This window comes from Protopterus annectens, chromosome 2.part1 (assembly GCF_019279795.1).
Source record: "Protopterus annectens isolate FY-2018-M chromosome 2.part1, PAN1.0, whole genome shotgun sequence".
Lineage (NCBI taxonomy): Eukaryota > Metazoa > Chordata > Ceratodontiformes > Protopteridae > Protopterus > Protopterus annectens.
Window position 1 is genome coordinate 1,524,271,090 of NC_056729.1, and position 24,033 is coordinate 1,524,295,122.

General features: G+C 38.6%; 1 protein-coding gene across 3 annotated transcripts in view; it reads left to right on the forward strand.

The window, feature by feature from the left end:
• The first annotated feature begins 812 nt into the window (after positions 1-812).
• MMEL1 (membrane metalloendopeptidase like 1) overlaps positions 813-24,033 on the forward strand; it is a 1,737,390-nt gene continuing 1,714,169 nt past the window's right edge. Inside the window, exons 1-2 of one of the 3 annotated variants that reach the window (XM_044062979.1) lie at positions 813-972; positions 2,437-2,603. In XM_044062979.1, coding sequence (XP_043918914.1) covers positions 2,447-2,603 — 157 coding nt within the window. In that variant the 5' untranslated portion in view covers positions 813-972; positions 2,437-2,446. Of the gene's footprint in view, positions 973-1,288; positions 1,375-1,609; positions 2,193-2,436; positions 2,604-24,033 lie in introns of those variants that run through there. The other 2 variants (XM_044062980.1, XM_044062978.1) reach the window with 2 other exon arrangements.

A 24,033-nucleotide genomic window follows, 5' to 3' on the forward strand; every position in this document is an offset into this window, starting at 1 on the left:
TGCAAAAAACAGTAGATTTCTTTTACAGAGTCTGAAGTTGTGCCTTGGAGCATGTGCGTTAAGGTGTCATTTTTTTTTTTGGCCTTTTACACTCAGTGTTTCTAGGGTTGATCTACTAAAGTTTGCATTGACTTTAATAAATCACTCTCGGTCTCTCTCTCTCTCTATATATAATATATATATGTATATAAGTATGTGTGTGTCTGTGTGGGCTTATGCGCACACATACATTTGTGTGTGTGTATGTATGTATAATTATGTATTTATATATAGAAAGAGAGTGAAAGATTAGAAGAGCTTAATTTGTTCTATCCTGAGGACACAACACAAGGAGATGTATGATAGAAATGTTTAAATGTTTAAACGGAATATATCGAGTGAATACAATATTTCTGAAAAGAGTTGAAATAGCATAGGAGATCACAATATAGGAATGCAAGACTGGCACCTTAAGTGAGATGCAGTGAATACTTTTTTTACAAAATTAGTGTAAGATAATTGAAGCAGGCTACCTGAGAGGTTATAGAGTTTACAACTCTGAATGAGTTCATATGAGCGATGTAAGGCAATTGCCATTCATATGGAAAAATGCACTGCTGATTAAATAGGCTCTGTAATTTCCCCAGCTATAATGAAAAATGTGATTTTGTGGCCCAAACAATATTTATCTGCTATCAAAATATGTATTTCTTCTAAGTAACCAGCTTTGTAATCTTGCCTCATAGATCTGTGTCAATATGCTTAAGTGTTACCACGAAGTATACACTGCAAGCACCTGAGGTGGGGAGGGGGCTGTCATGAGAAATCCTGATAACAGTGTGGGTTGCAGGGATTCGCTCACAAGGAGTGAAAGCAGTGGCAATCAAGGACTTCCATGAAGATTGAAAATGGCACGTTAAATGTGAGCTTTCCATATGGAAGTGGTCTAAGGAACAGCATGTGCTGAAATAAAGGCATAGACTTCTTTAAAAGGTGAGTGAAATCAAAAATGTAACAGGCTTTTCATTTTGTCTAGATTGCTGCAATGGGAATTCTGAAACCCACATGAAGAACAACAACAATCACATCTCATATAGGTCTGAAAGTCGAAATTCAAATGTTAAAACTACAGATGTAAACATTGTGTGTACTGTGCCTGCATATGTATGTGTGTGTATAAAGGAATGAATAAATAAATTATGGGACAGCTGCCAGAAGGTCTGTGACAAGAAATAGAAAGGGAACTTCTTTATTCATGACCTAGATGGCTTTATATAAGTAATAACCTTACTGAGAGCAGATGAGGCAAAGAAATGCCAGCAGATGGAATGGTTGCGTTTAACAGCATGAACATCCACAGGAAGAAAAAGCACACATCACTACTGCTGGCAAAAGGTTATAACGTGAAGCATTTTTCCAGAAAGTCTCTCTTCCTCTATCCCATTCTTTCACTCTTTCTTTCTTTTCCTTCACTTTCTGTCTCTCCTCTCTGTCACTAGTAGAAGTGTGTGTGTGTGTGTGTGTGTGTGTGTGTGTGTGTGTGTGTGTGTGTGTGTGTGTGTGTGTGTGTGTGTGTGTGTGTGTGTGTGTGTGTGTGTGTGTGTGTGTGTGTGTGTGTGTGTGTGTGTGTATGTGTGTGGTATGATTCTGGAGGAGTGTTTCTTCAGATATAAAGAGACTAAGAAGTTTTCAGCGTTTACTTCATACAGTGAAAGTATTCCTCTTACAGCAGTGCTGAACAGCAGGCTGGCAGATTTCTGGATAAGGCTTGAGTGATGTTAGGTTAATTACCAGGGTTTTCATTTTCCTATACTTTTACAAATTGCATAATCCTGTAAGAGAGTGAAAGAGAAGGATATCAGCAAATCTTGCACTGTGATTTAGTAACTGGATCTTCTGAATGCTTTGAAGATGAAGCAACATTTTAACAAAATCATCAAGCCTTTTAGTGTTTAATTTTTTTTAAATTTCTTTCTAAAGACGAGTGAAGCTACTGAAACTGGAATTGATTGCACTTTCTATTTTTAAAGACGTTTCGCCTGAGGAGCCACAAGCCTGATGAGTAATTAGTCATTTATATTCATCTTTGCTTCATCAGGATTTTTTTTTTTTAAATCAAGAAAGGACATCTGCCATATATCACTGGAACTGTATGCACAAGAGATGCAGTGTGAATCCCAGAAATCAGTTAATGATTCTGCAGATAAATATATGTAATTGTATTTACTATTTATTTGCATGCATTATGAATGTTTTACATACATAAACACACACACACACACACACACACACACACACACACACACACACACACACACACACACACGCACACACGCACACACGCACACATGCATACACACACACACACACATTACACTTACTCTGTCAATCTTTTGCACACAATTATAGTTATTTATTTACAAATCACCAACTAAAAACTGTTTCTCTCTTTACCAGAGTGACAGTAATGGGGAAATCAGAAAGTCAAATGGATATTGTAGAGAAATCGACCAAGGTAGCTGGCAGAAAGTCATGGACCCTAGCTGAGATTGGACTCTCTGCACTTCTTCTTCTCATGACTTGTGCAGTAGTAGTTCTGGTCATACTTTATTCAACAAAGAAAGGTAAGAAAGAAACTGAACTGCTGTATACGAGGGGGATAGAAAACACAATATCTTTTCTGCAGTTCTTAATGTTTGCATACCGTTTGTTTTTCTTTTCCATCCAAAAAAAAAAAAAACACCCGCAACATGAGAATGGTGACCTTATCTGCGTAACTTATTTTATTCTCAAATATTCTCATTTTATTATGCACGGAGTTGTCCTGCTTTATGTTTAAAACATCAATAAGCATTTCCTTCAGTGCGGTCAATTATATGGATTTTTATTTCCTCTGCTGTTTTGTTTCCTCAATTTTAACATGCATGGTGCCATGGTTGATTCAGGCATTATAGAGAATACTGCACTCTAGTTAATGTTAGTCATAGGCAAACTTTTGAAAAACATACTGAGAATGCTAAATAAAATCCCAGGTGTAATCCCACCGTCTGAGGACCTTTAGACTTGATACACTCGATGTCAACATCATTTTCAGCTACCTTGATGATGTTTTCTTTCACAGTGATTTGACTTCTTTTACAGGTTACATATAAAATTGCTATATTCATCTATGGTATTTATTATTTTGTTCAGTCTTGCGTGATTCATATTTCCGAGCCTTTCATATTGTGTATGAAATGTTACTTTAGGCATTAGTAACTAGTATGAAAATGTTATACCTGCAATAGCTGTATTGTTTTACTCATAGAGAGAACCTATTAGAGATGCTTTTGTAATGAACTGTGACCTGCTTCATTAATCATAAAGCAATATATATATATATATATATATATATATATATATATATATATATATAAAAGTATAACATATTTCAAAAATTTTCAGTTTGGAAAAAACTATGAGAATATCTTGTTATATTGAATATTAATTCATTACAAATACAAGGAATATATTAAAGCACATTCTTGATAATGTAAAGTATATCTGACAAAATAAAGAATGGAAACCCACTATTTTATTGACATAAACTGCAAAGGATCAAATTTATCAGAAAAATGTGCTTCTAACTTTAACATATACATTACTGATATTGATATGCATTTACAAGGCAATGTCAATTTTTGTTTCTTTTAAATTAAGAAAACATGTTGCAGCATGTAATATCGTAGTCGAGCAATAAGGCTGTTGTCTTTGACACAGTGGATTTGTTCTGAGTTTTATCACCACGAGTCCTTGACTTTTATGCAGCATCTTCACTGGTGGCCCAATGAGCTGATGTTTAATTAATAATGCAGACTCCTTAGATTATACATATACTATTTTTTCTCCCAGTATTTTTGAACCACAGTACTTCTAGCTTCTGAATTGGAAGCTTAACTTTACTGCATATATTACCATAGGTATGACTATATTATGCATTTTAAAGCCCCACTAATTAAATGCCTGTCATACTCTGTATTCTGTTTGAAAATATATACCAGTATCTTCAATACAGAACTACAGCTAATGTAATTTATTTTGATGTACTGCATATCTGAGCCTAGGATTTGGATAAAAAAGGTTCTTTGGACCATTGCACTAACTGAGTTAACAAAAACTATAAAAAAACATAGACACTTTCATGAAGGGGGGGGGGTGAGTACTGCTCTGGTTTAGTTTGTGCTGCTCAATAACACCAACATACTACATGCATAAGCATGTATGTGTGTGTGTGTGTGTGTGTGTGTGTGTGTGTGTGTGTGTGTGTGTGTGTGTGTGTGTGTGTGTGTGTGGTATGTGTGTGTATCTATGTACGTCTGTGTGTGAGTATGTTGATGTACTTATTGTAAATAACTACAATACATGACAAATGATGGACTAATTTCTCAATGCCTCTTTAACTGGAGAGGCTTCAGAAAGGTCAGCTTTTATCAATGATTGCCATGTACAGAGACCCCACAGTCTGATGAATTTTAAGCATGATTCTAGTATGAAATTATTATCTAGCAGCATCCTGTTACTATCCGGAACAGTTGGCACTTTTGGGGCTTATATAGCAAATAACCTGTGGGATGACTATGCAGAAGTCTATCATGTATTCACTGAAAATGGCTATGCAGTTTAAGGTTCAATTCCTTCCTATTACATGTAAAGAGTTATAATAACTTAGTTTTCTGAAGAAGTCATAATCATCTATTTATGTGTAAAACTGCATTGCCTTAATCCATGCCCTGCAGTGATGCTTATACAATGTGAAACTAAATTAGCCGCCCAATTTTGTTAGCAGAAGTTTATCACATGACAGTGTGTGTTTTCTCACATCATAGCGGGCAGACTCCCTACAATCTTTCTGCATATCATCCCCAACTATCTTATTTTGCACTACCATTACATATTTTTGCGCCTTCAAAGGCAACTAAAATTTCTTTAGTAGTTCTCATTGCTTACTGGCTTGTAGACATCACGGTTAAAGTTACCATATATGTGCCATCTACCTACGTCATTATTATGATGATGTTGGCAGTGCTCAGCATTATGATTGTTTTTGCTTACAGCTATGCATTCAAGATTTTGCCCAATAATTATGTGTACCTAGGAGTTATATGTGGTACTTGGAGTTAAATAATCTATTGTCTGTTCTATGCTTCTTCTTTATATAGATACGGGCATTCCAAATGAACTACTCCTTTATATAAAACCATACAGCTTTGCTTTCTATTGGTGTACTCATGGGATATGATCTCTGACCATGCAATCAACCAAATATAACAAAAAGTTAAAAGAAACAGAATAAATTTAGTTTTAAACTAATATATCTAGAGAACTGTTTTGTATTATATTTTGCCATATAACTTCTGAGACACATTTGGGATGCATGGCTAGGATTATAAAGGCCCTAGTGGTTGTTAGTCTAGTATACACCTATGAACCACATATCTGTAATACATATCTTAGCTGTTATTGTTTTGTAGTTATAAAACTTAAACACATGCATACATATATATATGTGGGTGCACACACACACACACACACACACACACACACACACACACACACACACACACACACACACACACACACACACGTGCACACACACACACACACACACACACACACACACACACACACACACACACACACACAAATGCAGGTGCATGCCAACATGTGCACATATCCACAGCCCACCCCACATCGACATATGTACTTCTTCATATGCATGTTCTCAAGGACACGCGCACACACACATACACACACACACACACACACACACACACACACACACACACACACAAACACACTGGGACACAAATGGTATAACAACACTCACTAAGGCCAGGCATCTGAATGCTTGTATAGTAAGCAAATATCTGTTGATGCATTGCATTATATTAGATGCTGAAAGAAAATCATGATAAGATATGGCATACTAGGTCAGATGTCACGTAAGTATAAGTGATCATTCAAAGCACAGAACTGGGGTTTCAAGTAGAGCAGCTCCATCTGCAATATTTTTTTTCTTTGCACTAATCAATGATCCAGACCTAGGGGTCATCAGACTATTTGGAAGGTTATAATTTTTACTTGCCACTCATGATTCAATAGTGATACTTTCTACTTTTCACTCTTTCCTTCCTCCATTAAGAGGTAACGCCCTTCATAGTGAACTTCCATTAGACAGCTTAAATTAGCTATAGTCAGTAGATTCTTTAACTGATTAGGTTACTTAAAATAAGCCACTGGCCATACTCCAAAAAGAACTTTAACGGACTCTGTGTGTTTTGTACACCAATTAGTACATAGTGCTTTTTAACTGAATCAGTATGTTTTGTACACCAATTAGTGCATAGTGCTTTTCCAAGATATGTTTGATATATATATATATATATATATATATATATATATATATATATATATATAGATTAGATTATACAACATGTATACAGTGTAAAGTTAGAATAAAGGTTGATGAGAGAGAGAAAGAAAAGACAGATTAAGAAAGAAGTATATATAGACAGTGGTGGAGGACAGGGGATTTGAGAGTGAAAAGTGAAATAAATAGAAATGAGTGAATTATTCATCTTTGTTGTATAAAAGTTGTATTGCATGATGAAGGTTAGAATTATATTCTTAGTAGAATATAAATATGATTTTTTTCTTTATTGTTTAATATTGATATTTTATATAATATTCATAGTAGAATATAATATGATTTTTATTTATTGTTTAGTATTCATATTTTATATAATATTCTTAGTAGAATATAAATATGATTTTTTTCTTTATTGTTTGGTATTCATATTTTATATAATATTCATTGGTTTGAGTTTTGGGTAAGGCTCTGATGAGCTCCTCTAACTTCTCTGGAATTGACATCAATGAGCTTTCTTCTTTGCCACTCTCCTACCCTTCTTAGAGACAATCCTCATCAGATTTAACTTCTAGTGTGTAAGTTAGGTTAGATACTCTCTTTGGCTAATTTCTAATTTCAAATAACCTTTTCTGGGTCCCACTGATCTATTTTGTCAAAGGTTTCCATATTTCTATCCTCTGCACAGCTGCAGCTTTTGATCTAATCTACTACACAGACATAGTTAGAGGTCTCAATACTTAAGTACATACCTCAAATTATCTATGGTATGATCTCAGTTATTCTTATTAGGGGTGATATATAATTATCAACTATGGGATGGGTGAATCCAATCTGTAATCAAATGGGATAGGTTAATTAAAGCATACCAAGGGAAATGGCTAGGCGTAAAATGGCCATCAAGGGAAGCTTACCTAGTACCCTTTTCCCATTTTTGCACATGGGGTCAGGGTGTCTCTTCAACTGTGACAATCATTTAGAGCCAAGGATTACACCACTGGGTGGATAGCCCTGCCATAAATAAACACACACAAAACACACACACACACACACACACACACACACACACACACACACACACACACACACACACACACACACACATATGTGTCATTCTGAAATATTATATATACCTTATTGGATTAAATGTAGTTTCTCCAATGCCAGCTCTGAAATGTTTTTATGTTAATTAGGTGTCTTGTGATTTTGCAGGAGCATGAGCCGTTTTTATTTATTTTTTGCTCCCTTACCATAGGACGTTACCCAATTGCTCCACTATGGATACCCAGTTGCTCCGTTTGTTTTTGCATGATGGTACCCATGTGTGGTATTTAGCTGTAGTAAAGCCACTTGTTATATTAACTGTCCTCCATTTAGTTGGCCTGAAACCTGTTTGAAGACTGATATTGAATAGCTTTTGCATAGAGTATGTTAAGAGCTGTTTCAGACTGCCAGTTAGCAGCCCAGTATGTTATCCGGTTTCATAGCAGTAGTATGTTCCCAGTATGTTATCCGGTCCCATAGTAGTAGTAGTATGTTCCCAGTATGTTATCCAGACCCATAGTAGTAGTATGTTCCCAGTGTGTTACCCAGTCCCATAGTAGTAGTAGTATGTTCCCAGTATGTTATCCAGTCCCATAGTAGTAGTAGTAGTATGTTCTGAGTATGTTATCCAGTCCCATAGTAGTAGTATGTTCCCAGTATGTTATCCGGTCCCAAAGTAGTAGTATGTTTCCGGTATGTTATCCAGTCCCGCAGTGGTAGTAGTATGTTCCCAGTATGTTATCCAGTCCCATAGTAGTAGGATGTTCCCATTATGGTATCCAGTCCCATAGTAGTAGTATGTTCCCAGTATGTTATCCAGTCCCATAGTAGTAGTAGTATGTTCCAGTATGTTATCCAGTCCCATAGTAGTAGTATGTTCCCAGTATGTTATCTGGTCCCATAGTAGTTGTATGTTCCCATTATGTTATCCGGTCCCATAGTAGTAGTATGTTCCCAGTGTGTTATCCAGTCCCATAGCAGTTGTAGTATGTTCCCAGTATGTTATCCAGTCCCATAGTAGTAGTAGTATGTTCCCAATGTGTTATCCAGTCCCATAGTAGTAGTATGTTCTCAGTATGTTATCCAGTCCCATAGTAGTGGTATGTTCCCAGTATGTTATCCAGTCCCATAGTAGTAGTATGTTCTCAGTATGTTATCCAGTCCCATAGTAGTGGTATGTTCCCAGTATGTTATCCAGTCCCATAGTAGTAGTATGTTCTCAGTATGTTATCCAGTCCCATAGTAGTGGTATGTTCCCAGTATGTTATCCGGTCCCATAGTAGTAGTATGTTCCCAGTATGTTATCCAGTCCCATAGTAGTAGTATGTTCCCAGTATGTTATTCAGTCCCATAGTAGTAGTATGTTCCCAGTATGTTATCCATTCTCATTGTAGTAGTATGTTCCCAGTATGTTATCTGGTCCCATAGTAGTAATATGTTCCCAGTATGTCATGCGGTCCCATAGTAGTAGTATGTTCCCAGTATGTTATCCAGTCCTATAGTAGTAGTATGTTCCCAATATGTTATCCGGTCCCATAGTAGTAGTACATTCCCAGTATGTTATCCGGTCCCATAGTAGTTGTATGTTCCCATTATGTTATCAGGTCCCATAGTAGTAGTATGTTCCCAGTGCGTTATCCAGTCCATAGCAGTTGTAGTATGTTCCCAGTATGTTATCCAGTCCCATAGTAGTAGTATTTTCCCAGTATGTTATCCAGTCCCATAGTAGTAGTATGTTCCCAGTATGTTATTCAGTCCCATAGTAGTAGTATGTTCCCAGTGTGTTATCCAGTCCCATAGTAGTAGTATGTTCTCAGTATGTTATCCATTCCCATAGCAGTGGTATGTTCCCAGTATTTTATCCGGTTCCATAGTAGTAGTATGTTCCCAGTATGTTATCCAGTCCCATAGTACTAGTATGTTCCAGTATGTTATCTGGTCCCATAGTACTAGTATGTTCCCAGTATGTTATTCAGTCCCATAGTAGTAGTACGTTCCGAGTATGTTATCCGATCCCATAGTAGTAGTATGTTCCTAGTATGTTATCCAGTCCCATAGTAGTAGTAGTATGTTCCCATTATGGTATACAGCCCCATAGTAGTAGTATGTTCCCAGTATGTTATCCTGTCCCATAGTAGTAGTATGTTCCCAGTATGTTATCTGGTCCCATAGTAGTAGTATGTTCCCAGTATGTTATCCAGTCCCATAGTAGTAGTAGTATGTTCCCAGTATGTTATCCATTCTCATCGTAGTAGTATGTTTCCAGTATGTTATCCAGTCCCATAGTAGTAGTATGTTCCCATTATGTCATGTGGTCCCATAGTCGTAGTATGTTCCCAGTATGTTTTCCGTTCCCATAGTAGTAGTATGTTCCCAGTATGTTATCCGGTCCCATAGTAGTAATATGTTCCCAGTATGTTATCCGGTCTCATAGTTGTAGTAGTAGTATGTTCCCAGTATGTTATCCAGTCCCATACTAGTAGTATATTCCCATTATGGTATCCAGTCCCATAGTAGTAATATGTTCCCAGTATGTTATCCTGTCCCATAGTAGTAGTATGTTCCCAGTATGTTATCCGGTCCCATAGTTGTAGTATGTTCTTAACTTTGGATAGTGCCTAGAGGACTTGGTCATGGCAGATTTGAAGTGGAGTGTAGATATGGCTATGTGCTCTCGGAATACAGCAGGTCCTTTTTATATTACAGGCAAGATTTAATTCTGGTACTGTTTGTTTTACAGATATGCAAGAGAGTCCATCAGAGTGGGGTTTGATGATGCCTTATATGGCAGGCATTGATATCCCCTCAACAGCCTGTAGGAGAGAAAATACAGGAATAGGGCTATTAGGCAGTCTGCATAGGACATACTATTTATTCCATGCGTTCTTTTATTGAGGAACCCCTGTGGATATTCCATTTATAGGATGTGCTTGGTTAGGTACATACCAAAGGGGCCATTGTACTCAATGAGAGTTCTGATAAATGTTGAATATAGTGGAACAATTGCTTCCTTTGACCTTGATGCCATACCTTTGTTTATAAGTTAGACAACATAGAATGACTTCCTCACTACTGCAAACACATGATGGTCAAAGGCTATATTACTGTCTTTGTGTGTCCCCAAATCAATGACTACTGGGTTGGCTGTTTTGTCAATATAAGGATTACCAGGGATGGATGACTTCCCCAAGGACACAATTATGTATTTCTTGGCATTTAGTTTTAGTCTGTGGATCTGACACCAGTTATTTGTCTGTGTCAAACCTTCTTGGAGAATATCAATGTTAGTCAGGGATTCTATGACTGCTCCTAATTTGCAATCATAAGGAAATTTGGTCAGCCAGAACCCTTTGTCATTGTCTCTTGACATCAGAGAAGTAGATGCCAAAAGGAGCAGTCCTAGAACTGATCACTGAGGGTCACTGCTTGTGACTGGCCTAGTTGTAGAGATGGACTCCCCAGTTCCAACATTCTCAGTCCTCTCTGTATGCCAGCTGGCACTACACTGGGTGACATAACAGTTTACACCTAACCTCTTGAGTTTGTCAATAATATCTGAGTAGGATATTGTGTCAAATGCCTTGGCCAAGTCAAGGTAGGCAGTATAAAAAATGTTGCCCTCATCCGTTACTTTGGTGACCTTCTCAAAGAAGTCCACCGTGTTGAATAGGCATGATCTGCCCTTAATGAAACAAGACTGGGTTGGGTACAGTGTCTGGAGATTTTCTATGTCATTACTGATCATTTCCATGATAATTCTTTCCTTGGTTTTGTATATGAGGCTAGTGAGACTTAAGGGTTTGTAGTTTGCAGGATCTGTAGATGAACTGTCTTTGTTCAGAGAGTTGATGGTTGTTGTTCTTCATTTGTGAGGCTCACAGATTGTTTGAAAGCTACATTTACATAGCAGTTTTAGAGGGCTTGATAGGTCAGGTTTCATGTTATTTAGATGGCAAACTGGGATATTGCCATGGCCCATCGATGTGGTGTTCTTGGCCTTAGAGAAAGCACTGAGGACCTGTTCCCTAGTGATAGTAGGGGAAGTTATATTTTATGGTCTTTCTTGAGTGGAGGCTGGAGGGAGAGCCGGGTAAAACTAGAGGTGAATTTGACTGCCAGTACGTTTGCTATATCTTTTTTTTTCAGTATTGGTGACTCCATTAACAGTGAGCTCTGCACACAATTGTGTATTGCCTTTGAGGTTGCAGACATAGCTAATAAATGTGTTGTGGTTCTCCTAGGCCTAGGAAGCCACATTTACCTCAAATTTATGTTTGTCAGACTTTTTTGACCTCAGAGCTGTTTAATTTATTGAGAGCACTTTCATCCTTCTGGGTACTACATTTGATATTTGCCATGATTTTCTTCCTTCTGTTATATAGACTATTGATGTTCCTTACATTTCTAATATAGTTGAAGAAGCCTTTGCAGCTATCCTTTGTCAGCTGGCAATTTTTACTACGTCTGGCTTTGATTGATTTGATCAAGGTCCTTGCTAAGATTAGCAAAATATTTTTGGCGTCATGAGAGTTAAACTTATTTTTGCATGCAATGTGCTTTTTTATTTTATTACAGGGCCAGATTATATTTGAGTTCCACCACTGGGACTTATTTTTAAATTTGGCATTGTATTCACTTTTAAGGGGGACAGCTGCATTTATGCAGCTATTTAAATATGCACAGAATCTAGTGTTAAAGGATTATTCGTTAGCAGTTGAGTCATCAAGTTTGAATTTTGCCAGGTCATCATTCAGTTTTAACATATTAGCCTTAGCATAATCTCTGACTACTGAGATATTGAAAGACATTTCTGGCCTCAGTCTTATGGTGAATATTTGACACCTGATTTAATCATGGAGGAAGTTAAAATTGGTGGGGAGAAAAGCTGTGTCATGTTGTTAAGGATCAAGTCCAGGTGTTGTTTACTCCTGGTTGGGTACAAAGCATTAATGAATTCCAAAAATTTCTGAGCATACATGATGGAGGAGGTATACATCTTACAGCTGATGGAGGGGTTGTTGATGTCATATAGGCAAATGGTGTTCAGCTTAATGCATAGGGATTTAAATAGGAAGTATGGGCTGAGGGGGACATAGAAATGGTCCTATATGATAAGGAGTTTTGGTGATAGTAAGTTGGGCATGGAAGAGTTCCAGGTCATTATCTTGTCTAATGCAGATGGAGGTGATATTTTTTAAGAATATTGAGACACTGCCATCTTTAGTGCCTTCATCTAGTGCTGTGAGCCTCAATGCATGTCATGCATTGAAACCCTGCACCAATGGAGGTCTGTCATTGGTCTTGAACAAGGTATCAGTGCTTATGCATATACCATTGTGCTCCAGAGTAAGGAATGCCTGTAGGGAGTGGAGGTATCTGTTAACACTCCTAGCACTGAGCAGCAATACCTTTATGTTATCCAGATCTTGTTTTGTTATGCTGGATGTTTTAGGAGATTGACATTCCCTAAATGAAGCACTGTGGCGGGCAGTCAAGAATTTAGCCAATATACCAAAGCCTTGAGGATGTAGTTGCAGATCATCCCTGGCAAAGCAGTTAGGACTGTCAACCATCTATTCCAAGACTGATCTGTATTGTCCTTGTTTGAATGACACCAGAAGCTAAGCCAATTGTTGAAGTCAATAAACTTTTGTTTGCATTGTGGCACCATTCTTGGTGATGGTAGAATGTAGCTCAAGGCTATGTTCATACCTACTTTGGATACATAATCTGAGAGCTCTATCATGTCTCTGTTCATGTAGTCTAGGAAGGTATATCTTACGTCAGTTACTCTCATGTGCACTATGACTGCGTCATATGTGTACTTTTGGTGGAAGACTCGAGTGCATGTGTGATATGGAGACACTTGACACAAATAAGCAACTGACTGTGAGACTCTCCTCACAAAGATTGATGAGTGGTGCCTTTGTGTGTCTCAGTATAGATTGACTTATAACTGTGATATTGGACTGTGTGGAGGTTTGTCTTATGGACTTCTGACTTGAGACAATGTGACTCTTGGATGTATATTTTATAGTGGTTGCTGCCTGGGTTGCATGATTGTGAGGTTACAGAGGGAACTTGTTTCTTAGGTTACATTTACAAGGCCTTTGTTGTGTATGAGTATCAACACAATGTAGATCAATGTCTTTGGTGTGAGTTGTGTGTGTTTGGTTTCGTATGATATTGTGCAGTACTGACAGTCTACTTCTTATTTGTAGTGGCTACGTGTAAGAGCTTTGCCTCCAATAGCATTGTACAACTACATTTTTCACACACTGTGTCAGTTTGTTTATGAAGGAGGTGGTTGACAGTAAACAGGAGACCATTGCTACATTGTCTCAGGATTGCCATTTCAACTAAGCTGGCTACACAAATGGTTGAAAAGTGCAAAACCTGTGTCTCCAGTTCCTTTTGGAAAACAGTGTGTAGAGAAAAAGTAATTAAATAGCTTCAGGAGAGCGATACTTTTGTAATTAATGACAACAACCACTATAAGAGGAGAGGGAGGAGCACTTTAATCAAATTAATATAAGGGGTAGAGCAAGAGAGACACTGAGTTTAAGAACACAATGAAGACCAGGATATACACTGATTTAGAATAACTTAATGATTTAAAAACAGTTAAAATGTTTCGGTCCTGGGTCCTCTCCTGTTTGGTATCTACTTCTCTGAAGTTCAGGCCAACACGAAGGGACTCTGGCTGACAAAGTTTACAGACAACTGCAAGTTGGGAGCCATAATTAACTCCCCAAGTGATGTTGACATCCTACAGAAAGGCCTCACTGAGAACAATGACTGATGTCAGAACCATGGCCTTAAGCTCAATGCCAAAAAATGTGTCGTCATCCTCTTTGGGAAAAACCCAGTTCCCATGAATTACCACAATGATGGTAGTCCACTGAACACAGAAGGCGTCATAAGAGATCTGGGAACACAGGTTGACAGCAACCTCTCTTTTGACCACCACATTGCCACTGTACTCAAAAAGTCCTTCTGTGTGGCATATCTCATTACTAAGGGTTTTGCATCCAGGAAGAAAGAGGTCATTGTCTCCCTCTATTCTTCCCTCATTAGGCCAATCATTGAGTACAATGCCTCATTTGGCATGTACCTCACTAGACATCAACAACAACTGGAGAGACCAGAAAAATACCTCACAAAGAGAATCTTAGGCCTTAAACACTTGTCCTATATGAACAGACTCAAAAAACTCCAACTATTCTCTGTCTCATATTGCCTACTTAGAGGCAATCTCTTCTTGACTTACAAAGCCATTTCTGACCCAGCTCTGTTAGAAATGCTACATCTAAAGAAATCCCAATCCCTCCGCACTACACGCTCCAGAGACCTCAACCTCATTACCTCAATCAAAAGAACAAGCAGGAGGGACAGGTTCATAACCCAGAGACTGGCCATGCTATGGAAGAGACTTCCCATACATGTCAAGCAGAGTGCCTCACTGGTCCTCTTCAAGAGAAAACTTGATGTTTCGGTGGGAAATAGAAAATTTACCTCAGGGATCACACCAGTGACTCTACTTGATAGAGGCACTGGGAACTAAGGTTGGGTGGCACGATGCCAGGGTAATCCTATGGGCTAGGCTTGTAAAGGCTCCAGGGCCATTAGCCTAGTACACACCTATGAACCTATGAACCTATCAAATCAGATGCTAACTATTAACATAAGAGAAAAAACACTGAGGAAGGCTATTTATGTATGCTGAAACTGATCTGCATGTGTTAACTTTTTATTAAAAGTTGCACCTTATGCACCTTTGTGCTGGCTTTTGTATTTTTGGATTACTGTATCTTTAAGCCGTGCACTGCTGTACTTGCAGGGGAACACAGTAGATTGTAGACTACTGTAACAAACAGAAGCTGAAGACTTAAGAGTTAGACTGACAGACAGACAGATAGACAGGCAGATATGCCCCCCACACCCTCCCTACCTTTATATATCAACTCCAGGGTCACACGACTTTGGGGAAGGGGACAAATCCATGTTAATTGCCATGAATACTGGTTTTCAATCAAATGTGCTGTCGATCAAATGTGTTGTCGATCAAAAGTAGTAGCTCCGTATATATACATACATACATACATGCATGTATAAGGTTTCTTCAAATTCATACCTTTGAATTTATTTAAAATAAGAGCATTTTAAGCATATAGGTTCATAGGTGTGTATTAGGCTAATGACCCTGGAGCCATAGTTGGAGATTTTTTTAGTCTGTCCATATAAGACAAAATGTTTAAGGCCTAGGATTCTCTTTGTGAGGTACTTTTGCAGCCTCTCCAGTTGTTGCAGGTGTTTAGTGAGGTACATGCCAAATGGGGCATTGTACTCAATGATTGGCCTAATGAGGGAAGAGAAGAGGTAGACAATGACCTCCTTCTTCCTGGATGCAAAACCCTTAGAAATGAGATGTTCCAAATAGAAGTACTTTCTGACCACAGTGACAATGTGGTGGTCAAAAGAGAGGTTGCTGTCAACCTGTGTTCCCAGATCTGTTATAATGCCTTCCGTGTTCAGTGGACTACCATTGATGTGGTAATTCATGGGAACCAGGTTTTTCCTAAAGGGGATGATGACACATTTTTTGGCACTGAGCTTAAGGCCATAGTTCTGACACCAGTCGTTGGTTTCAGTGAGGCCTTTCTGTAGGATGTCAACATCACTCAGGGAGTTAATAATAGCTCCCAACTTGCAATCGTCTGCGAACTTTGTCAGCCAGAGTCCCTTCATGTTGGTCTGGACTTCAGAGAAGTAGATACCAAACAGGAGAGGACCCAGGACTGAACCCTGTGGGACTCCACTCATGAATGGTCAGCAGTCTGAATTGGAGTCAGCTACTTTCACACTGTGGGTTCTACCTGTGAGCCAGTTTGCAACCCACCTAGTGATATAGGGATTGATGCCTAGCTTAGTGAGTATTTCTATGATTCCTCAGTGGGGAATAGTATCAAAGGCTTTGACCAGATCAAGGTAGGCTGTATGAACCAACTTGCCTTCATCCACAGCTCTGGTGACTGACTCCAATAACTTGACTAAGCTGAGCAGGCATGATCTACCCTTCACAAAACCAAACTGTGTGGAATCCAGAGTTTGGAGATTCCCTATATCCTTGTTTATTAGTTCCATGATGATGCGTTCCATAGCTTTGCATATCAGACTCGTCAGGCCAATGGGGTGATAGTTCCCAGGGTCTGAAGTCGCTCCTCTTTTGTGGAGAGGGATGACTGTAGCAGTTTGCCATTCAGTAGGGACAAAGCCTGAGGTGAGGCTGTGATTGAACAGGGCACACAGGTAAGGTGCCAGTTCACTCTGTAGTTCATGTAGAACACAGCCAGGGATATTGTCAGGTCCCACAGAAGCTGTATTCTTGGCCTTGGACAGTGCTGTTTTAACCTGTGCAGCAGTAATACTGGGTGCCTGGCAATCTACTGGTATTGTGACTGGTTCCTGGGGGGGGTAAAGTTGGCACTGAATCTGTCGGCCAGTATATTGGCAATATCTGTTGGCTCGGTATAGGAGGTACCATTCTGCAGTAGCTCAGAGCAAATCTGGGCATTGCTGTGGAGATTCTTTACATAACTATAGAAGGCCTTGTGGTTGTCTTTACTATCTGCTGCAATTCCGTTTTCATAGCTAGCGTTAGAGGATTTGATGAGGGATCTCAACTTTTTGTTGAGGCTGATAAGGGAGTTTTTCCAGTCTTGGGGCTTCACCTTATTCTGCATCAATTTCCTCCTTCTGTTGTAAAGTTTGTTTATGGCAGGGGACCACCAGAATGGCTTCCTTTTTTTGGAGGAGAGCGTCTTTGTTCTATTGGGTATGGCGAGATCCATGCATTTGTGTATGTGTTCATACAGTGCATTGGTGTATGATTCGGTGGTCATGCAACTGATTTCCATTTGCATGGGTGCCGTAAAGCTAGCCACCTCTGTTATTAGTAGCCCAAAGTTAGTTTTGGAGAAGTTTTTCATGATGGTTACCTTTGTGGGGGGGGGGGGTAGATTTCCAAGGTGATTAGTTTATGGTCGGATCTAATAAGGGAGGTGTTGACTATTGGTGTAGAGCAATGGTCGCCCATGTTAGTAATGACCAGGTCAAGGATGTTGCTACCTCTAGTGGGGGTAAGAATGAGCTGGTTCAGGAGATTGGAATTAATGAATTCCAGGAAACGTTGGGCAAGTGTACTGGCACATGAGTAGTTTTCCCAGTTAATGTAGAGGTAGTAGAAGTCGCCAAGTATGAGAGTGTTAGGGGTCTATATTAGAACATCGAAGTTTCAAAACTTCAAATTTCTAATATTGAACCCTATTCAGATAAAGCTGAAAACAACAAACATACAGAACAGCAAATTTTTTCCTAGGGAAAAAATCTGCTGTTCCAAAACACATACACACAACACAAGCACACCAAACAAACAGCAATCCACACACATACACCCAAAATCTTACACCTAACCCTACACTAAACTATACACACACCAACTATCTACTTACCTTAACCCAAACCCTAACCCTAAGGTCCATCACTATCGCACACTCACCTCACCCATGCCCTAACCCTAACTCACCTACCCCGCCCTAACCCTCATCTCCACACAATCGCACACTTACCTGACCCACGCCCTAACCCTACCCCACCCTAACCCTCACTTCCACACAATCGCACACTTACCTGACCCATGCCCTAACCCTAACTCACCTAACCTGCCCTAACCCTCACATCCACACAATCGCACACATACCTAACCCACACCCTAACCCTATCAAACCTAACCTGCACTCAATCGCACACTTACCTGAACCCAACCTGTAGCTTTCCACCACAGCACTGAAAATACAGAAGCAACAGAAAGGGACAACTGCATTCTTTCCCTAGGAAAAAATTTGGTTTTCTGTTGCTTCAATATTTTCAGCTTTCGCTGAATAGTTTTCGATATTAGAACAGTCAAAGTTTTGAAACTTCAATGTTCTAATATAGACCAGAGTGTTAGGTTGGACCCTAATATTCTCCTGGGTGCTTAGTAACATGGAGTGTGAGTCTTGGGACATGGTTGGGGATCTATAGCAGGCTACGACCTGAATTGCTGTCTTACCCAATGTTAGCTGCACTTGAAGTATCTCAGATGAGTTATGCTGGGCTACCAGTCTGGAGGTGTGCGCATCCTTTATGAATAGGGAAACACCACCGCCTTTGGAGCTTCAGTCCAAGTTCTGGGGCTGAATGGTGTGGAATGAGTTATAGCCTGATAGTGCAGGGGTGCTTTCTGCTGCCTTGAACCGGGTCTCTGTTACGGCACAAATGTCAATGTTCTCCATTTTTAGGAGTGCTTCAAGTGAATGCATTTTGAGATTTAGACTTCTAGCGTTGAGCAGCATGACCCTCAGATTGCATTGTTTGTAGCTGTTATGGCGGTAATTTGGACTTTGGAACACCGCCTAAAAAGGCACTATAGGGGTGGCAAGAGCCTTCACCACTATACAGAAGCCCAGGGGTGACAGATGCAGGCCATCTCTGGCAAAGCATTGAGGTCTGTCTATCATGTCATGCCAGGCAGACAGATATTGGATCCCCTTAGAATGGTACCAGAAAATTAGCCAATTGTTGAAATCAATAATTTTCTGCTTGTACTGTGGTATCATTCTGGGTGATGGTAGGATACTGCTCAGGGCTAGGGTCATATGTGCCTGAGCTACATAATCCGAGAGCTCCTCCATGTCTCTTTTCTTGTAGTCCAGGGAGGTACATCTCAGGTCATTCACACCCACATGTACAATGACAGATGCTGTTTTGCCTTAGGGGCTTTGGTTAAATGGCACACTCTTTAGAAGAGTTATGTGTCTTGTGATTAATGTTGTGTTGTGGTGGTCGAGTGCGTTTCTGCCTTGGAGGTCTCTGCTGTTTGGCAGATTTTTATTGAGATCTTCTACAAAGGTGGGTGTGTGATTTGTGTTTTTATGTAAAGGCAGTGCTAATGTGTGTTCTGGAGGGCTACGTGCTCCATGTGGTGTGGTGCACGTGTTGACCTTCTCCTCTTGTCCAGCTATTCCGGCCTTGGCTGGAGAGTGCGTGGATTCCAGTTTGGCTATATAAATGCTTCTCTCGCAAGTCTGAGTGTTGGGAGGTAAGAGGAGAGGGTTGTCAGTGTACATGAAGCAGTTGCTACATTGCCTCAGGATGTCCAAGTTCACCAGGTTAATAGGTGAAAGCACAGGGAACTGACCTTTAGGCATGCCTGGAAGGGTAGGCATTAATAATAAGTACTGGAGCTGTTTACTTGTAGAATGTTTAGTGCTGGTAGCACTTTTGTATGCTACAATAATTGCTACAAGAAGTCTGGTAAAGTGCTAGACTAATAAGCTAGTAAAAGTGCAGGAGAGGAGAGAACTAAAGGGAAAAATTGAAGAGCAGACTTTGCACTGCTCAAAAGTTTACAGTCCTGGATACAGCAATCGTTATCTGGACTAGACTAGTTACAGGAAAGGCAGGAAACAAGCGCAAATGCGGGCTTTTAAACCAGAAAGTTGAAAGAGATGGAAAAACTGCCCAAACTGCCAATAAGCTGCAATTTCTTTTACTGTATGTACATAAATCTGCTATAAAGTTGTACCTCTAATATATAATTCTAATTGTAATTTAATATTTAGTATATTAATATGAGCAAAAAGCTGCACATTTGCATGTGTTATCACATAGTAATTATGGCTACTTCCCTTGTTATGCCTGTGTTGATAAAAAAGGGCATTTCAGCAGTATATAGATATTACACCATGACAGAAAAAAGTGTTTCCTCATGATGTTTTGCTCCTATCTGATTTGTAGAAAACACTAATAAAACATGCATCACTGACTATGAATGCAGACTAAAGAGTATCTAATTTATAATTATACAGATATCATACAGGTGTCAGTTACATGAGTAAGTTCTATATTAAAATGTTAAGAAATCATTTAAGCACTTTGCAGGTTCCTTATTCTTATAATTTCCAAATATTTGCTTTTGTACAGAGCTGCAGGATCTGTGGTTGTGTGTCAAAGGTGGTTACTAGTCTTACAGTTGAGCAGATTAACCCTAATTTTCAGTTGCCCCCAAGCACTGTCAGGATAATTGACTTGCTTAAGGTCACATATTAAGCTAATGAGGACTAGGAGAATCAAAACACGTTGCACAGGAACTACATTTCACAGCCTTATCCCTCTGCACCAACCGTCAAACTTGAAAACACATCCAAATGTTTTTTGCCCCCCACCAACTTTCACACTGATATTCATTAAATCAGTGTATTAGCATGGCATGGCATGGAATCAGTCAAAAAAGGTTCAAGCCCTGCAGCCCTGATTTAACGAACAGCAGAATTAACACACTGTGCTAACTCACAAGTGGCTCTACTGCTCTGTATGATATAATCTTATATGTTTTTTTGTTGTTTGAGCTTCCTCCAACACACATATTTGTTTTACCATAATTTCTTCTCTCAGTAGTTGGTTCATTGTCCTTTCACTTATAAAGTGTGCCTAAACCTTGTTCAGAGATTCAGTGCTCAGGTCTGACGTTTATTTTTTTGCAATGCAGCAGTTTTCACGTGATCATTCTTTCCTCGTGCATTTATTTTACACGATACTTAGAAGCACCTATCAAAGTATCTCTTCTTCCTTCTTTTCGTTATATAGCATGAGATAAAACTGATTTATTCATTACATGTAACATTTCTTGTATAATCCATGGATCATAGTACTATTTACAATTCAGTGAACCACCTGTTTAACTGGTGGCCTTTCAAGGATCTTGTTTCTAAACCCGGACACAATGATAACAATTTGTCCTTGAAAAAACACTCTACAGACACAATGCCATCACTGTCCTTCTCATTCTTATCTTTGACAAACACTCTTATACTCTCTTTTTAATTTGGAAAGTTTCCAATTACATTCATTTTAGCCAATGTAAAGGCCCAGCCAAGGGTTTATCTGCTTTGTGCTGAAAACAATTTACCCATTTATCACACATTCTGTAAAAGTTTCCCAGAATTAAGAGAAGGGCCATTATAAGTAGCAATACTGGTATGAAATGAAACTGTTCTTTGATGACCCAGTATCTCTCATGTAATGTTCTAAAGCAAAGCATTAGATATATCCATAGAATACATAAAAATAACAATGTTATTTCTCTGACAACCATACATACTGGTTGTTCAGCCACTACAATACTAGTAAACTTATACTGCTCTTCGAGGGTACATGTGTTGCATTTTCAGCAGTAAAACTCATTAACAGACTTCAAAGCAATGGATTTTTTGCTGTCTCCCCTAAATCTGCTTTGTTTTTAAAATTAACAGTATTTCTATCAGATGATACACCATGTCATTTGATACTATATGATGTAAATTTTAGGTAAGTAGGATTGGCACAAACCTTATGTAAGCTACAAATCACTTCCAAGTAATCAAAGTATTTATTACTTTTAATTAAACAACCTATATAAAACACACAGTGCATAGTATGGTGTTCAGAGGATGGCTACTACAGAGCCAGCAACAGCTGACTTAGGAAGAACTGACAGAAAATACCTCAGAAGAGCATCCACTTATTAAAACAAGGATAGAGACCTATTATTTACCACAATTAGAGAGAGAGACTGGTTTTTGACAAAGGGCTAGTAAAGTAGCCTTAATGTGATGAGATATGAGGAGTTCCTGATGTATAGTGACAGAGAACTCCATACCTGGTGAAAAAGAGGAAGAACACTCTGGTGGTACCCTTACATGAATACTGAGACATGACAATTTCACTTTTTAATTTTTTATTTTTTATTTTTTTGAAAATTTTCAGACTATCAAAATAAGTGCTTTGAAGAGTGAATTTAGGGTTTGGAACTTAGTATGGACACAGAGTGGGGCAGTATTTCTGCCATAAAATGTAAAAGGAAAAGCAGCTAAGGTGCAGTTTCTTTCTGTGCTTGGAGACTACATTCCCAAGACATGCTACAGATGGATTGGACATTCTAAATTGGCCCTAGGTGTGTGTGTGTGTGTGTGTGTGTGTGTGTGTGTGTGTGTGTGTGTGTGTGTGTGTGTGTGTGTGTGTGTGTGTGTGTGTGTGTGTGTGTGTGTGTGTGCGTGCTACAGATGGATTGGACATTCTAAATTGGCCCTAGGTGTGTGTGTGTGTGTGTGTGTGTGTGTGTGTGTGTGTGTGTGTGTGTGTGTGTGTGTGTGTGTGTGTGCGTGTGTGTGCGTGTGTGTGTGTGTGTTTGCCTTCTGAGTAGCGTTGGGTGCTGGGCTGCCAACTCGACACAGTAAAACTCTACTGCCACTCATTCTGCGGACCAGTGATTTGCTGCGGCGGCCCCTAATGGGAGTACCCAAAAGGAGAAGAAGAAGAAGAAAACTGTCTTGGAGACTGTACTACAATATATTTAACCTTACTTAGTGTTACTTGTACTTGATAACAATTTGACAGAGACCAGATGAAATTCAAGCTATGCTATAAGAAAATGGTGGAACTAGTTAATGTACTCTTAGCCTTTAGTATACTGAACATTGTGTAACAGCTTCCTGAAAGTGCTGTCACCTTTGTTATTGTTTTCCTTATGTGTGACATATATATATATATATATATATATATATATATATATATATATATATATATATATACTAAAACAAAAAAGGTCAAAAAAACTAATAACATATTTACAGCTTTAATACTTATATATGAAAACACAAAAATTATTAAAGGTTAAAATAACAAAGGTAAGTGTTTTCATGCATAGAACTTCATCAGATATATTTGTATATATATGTATGTATATAAATATATATATATATATATATATATATATATATATATATATATATATATATATTGTTATAAATATATATATGTTGATTAAGGTGACATTTCCCCTATGAAATAAGCTTTATATTTTTAAATGTTAAAGTAAGGTGTACAGAACTGAACCAAACATTGATATTCTCCCAATAAACTATCTCAGGATTTATTAATAATTCTCTACTGATTTGTCAGGAGCCAGATCACTTTGTACTTCACATACAATCTGTATGTGTTTTAGGAAAACAAGCTTCAAAACAAAAGGTTAAAAAAATGTGGATCCAACATTCATCCTTCTGACACACACCCTGCTCAGTTGTTTAGGGTGAGAGAAAAAGTCTTTTTGTTTGGCCCCAAAAGAGATGTGTGACAGGTCATTTCTGAACCAAAAAATGTAGTGAGAGATATTGTGAGAGCTATTGTGTATGTCAGAGGTTTTAAGAGTTGTTTTAGGTGAAGTCAAATGCTTTGGGCAAATTAAAACATATCAGTAGAGTTAGGTTCTCATCACTTCTACCACAGGTATTTTTTCTTTCTTAAGGGATTAAATACCATCCTTACAATATTGCAGTTGATACAAAAAAATCTAACTTTCTCTACTTTTTATTTCATGTTGTTGCTGCTCAGCCAATGCAGGTAGTGTTTCATTTGAATTTTTAAGGCACTTGTTAACTATTAATGTGATATGTACTTTTTCTTGTAAAAGGTACTGATTAGGTAAAACTATTTTACTTCTCTGTAACCTATGTTACAGCCTCATA